This window comes from Fukomys damarensis, unplaced genomic scaffold (genome assembly GCF_012274545.1).
Source record: "Fukomys damarensis isolate Sample0158 unplaced genomic scaffold, DMR_v1.0_HiC HiC_scaffold_24, whole genome shotgun sequence".
In the NCBI taxonomy this organism is placed as follows: domain Eukaryota; kingdom Metazoa; phylum Chordata; class Mammalia; order Rodentia; family Bathyergidae; genus Fukomys; species Fukomys damarensis.
In genome coordinates this window covers 26409135-26410991 of record NW_022900936.1, presented here as the reverse complement: position 1 = coordinate 26410991, position 1857 = coordinate 26409135, and the positions used below count along the sequence as shown (strand labels likewise).

The 1857-nt window shown below is 31.8% G+C and overlaps 1 protein-coding gene across 1 annotated transcript in view; it reads right to left on the bottom strand.

The window, feature by feature from the left end:
* Hspa13 (heat shock protein family A (Hsp70) member 13) overlaps positions 1 to 1857 on the bottom strand; it is an 8964-nt gene that overhangs the window by 2143 nt on the left and 4964 nt on the right. Inside the window, exon 4 of the mRNA XM_010645665.3 lies at positions 1039 to 1206. Coding sequence (XP_010643967.1) covers positions 1039 to 1206 — 168 coding nt within the window. The remainder of the gene's footprint in view (positions 1 to 1038; positions 1207 to 1857) is intronic.

The following is a 1857-nucleotide window of genomic DNA, read 5'->3' as shown; positions in this document are numbered from 1 at the left end:
TATACATATATATGTGTGTGTGTATATAAAAATTATATTCTAAGAAAACAAATTCCTTGTAAGTATATTGGGCATGGTGGGTGGACACACCTGTAATCCTAGCACTCTGGACTTGCTACATAGTGAGACCCTTATCTCCAAAAAGAAAAACATTCTGCTCCTTGTTAATGTATTAAGATTTTATTCATATAGAGACTGATTAAAAAGTCACTTAAAATAATTTCCTCCCAAATGCTTAATATTTAAACAATATACACCAGTGTTAAAATTTTTAAATGATATAAAAGGAAATACCTAATGATAACTTTATATTGAGAACACACATTGGTTTGTTGGGTAGCAGCTATTTAGAAACACTACATGTCACTATTCTCAAAAGAAGAAAAGTGCTTTTTATAACTAAAAAGCAGCAGTAGAGTTTTCTTTTCATCCTTTTGCTTGCATGACTAAGAGCTAAAAAATAGCAAAGACAATTTAAAGGAAAAGAGTAATATACATCTCTGGTCTTAAACCTGGGTTGAGACGAAGTTCAGCTAAGAGAAAGAATAATGTAGATGTTACAACTATAACTTATAGCTCAATGTTTCAAAGTCTTAATTCCTGAACCTAAACTGAACAAACAAAAACTTTAAACAGGAAAAAGAATATTCAGAGTGAAAACTATCGCTACTTGGGGGAACACTAAATTAGATTTTCTAAACATACCTATTTTATAAACACATGATCAAATAAAATGAACTGATCATTCCTAATTTTAAAGGATTTTTTTCCCTGTTTCCTTCACCAGCTCCATGAAAGCCCTACTGGCTTAGTGTTCCAGACCTGGCTGTTTAATCTGATTTATGGAATGTATAGTCATTTTTTTTTTTGAACTTGACTGTCTTCTGTAAATGTATATGAATTAGTGACATACATAACAAATATAGAAAATTACATATGAAGTCAAATAATTGTAAAAAAATTAAAACATAAAATATTACACATTTGATATTTTAACTAAAACATTGCTACAGCCTCTAATTCTTATGGTTTTCTTACCAGACATTGCTCGGGTTAGAAACATTCCTCCTTGTTTATTCAGTAAAGACACATCTAGAGTTCCTCCTCCTAAGTCTATTACTAAGACGTGGAAAACATCAGCCTTGTGGAGACCATAGGCCATAGCTGCTGCTGTGGGTTCATTTATTACCCTCAAGATCTTTAGTCCTGTAAGATTGGATGGAGGGAAAAATAATTCATGAGAGAATGCTAATGAGAAATTCTTTCCCCTTAACTTCATAAGATGCTTGTCTCTTTTATGACATGAAATTCACTGAATGATAACAGAAGCAGTTACAAACTCAATAGAAATAATGAAATAGGAATGATAAATATAAGCTCTGTTAAATACCACGGTATCATTAAAATTATTCTAGAAAATTTTAATATAAAAAGAAATAAAACTCGAGGTTTAGTGAAGTATCTATCTTAGTATTTAATTTCCAAAATCCCTCAGCCTTTCTCTTTTTTTGGTATCAGGGAATGAGCTCAGGCCCTTGCACTTCTGAAGCAGGCAGCGGAACCACTGAGCCAAATCCCCAGCCCAGCCTTTCTTAATACTTATATTCTACTTGGGAACACAAAACATAAAGCTTCAATATACATGATAATTTATCACTGTGGAAATGAGATAACTTTGTCTTCTACAGTTAAAAGATCAAGATTCTTGAACAAAATTCTTGCTTTAAACATTTACATTTAAAGTGTTCTTCAAAATAATATGACATTGGGCCAGGGATTTAGCTCAGTGGTTCTGCTGAGCTTTATAAGCGTAAGGTCTCAAGTTTGATCCCCAATACAAAAAAAAAAAAAAAAAAA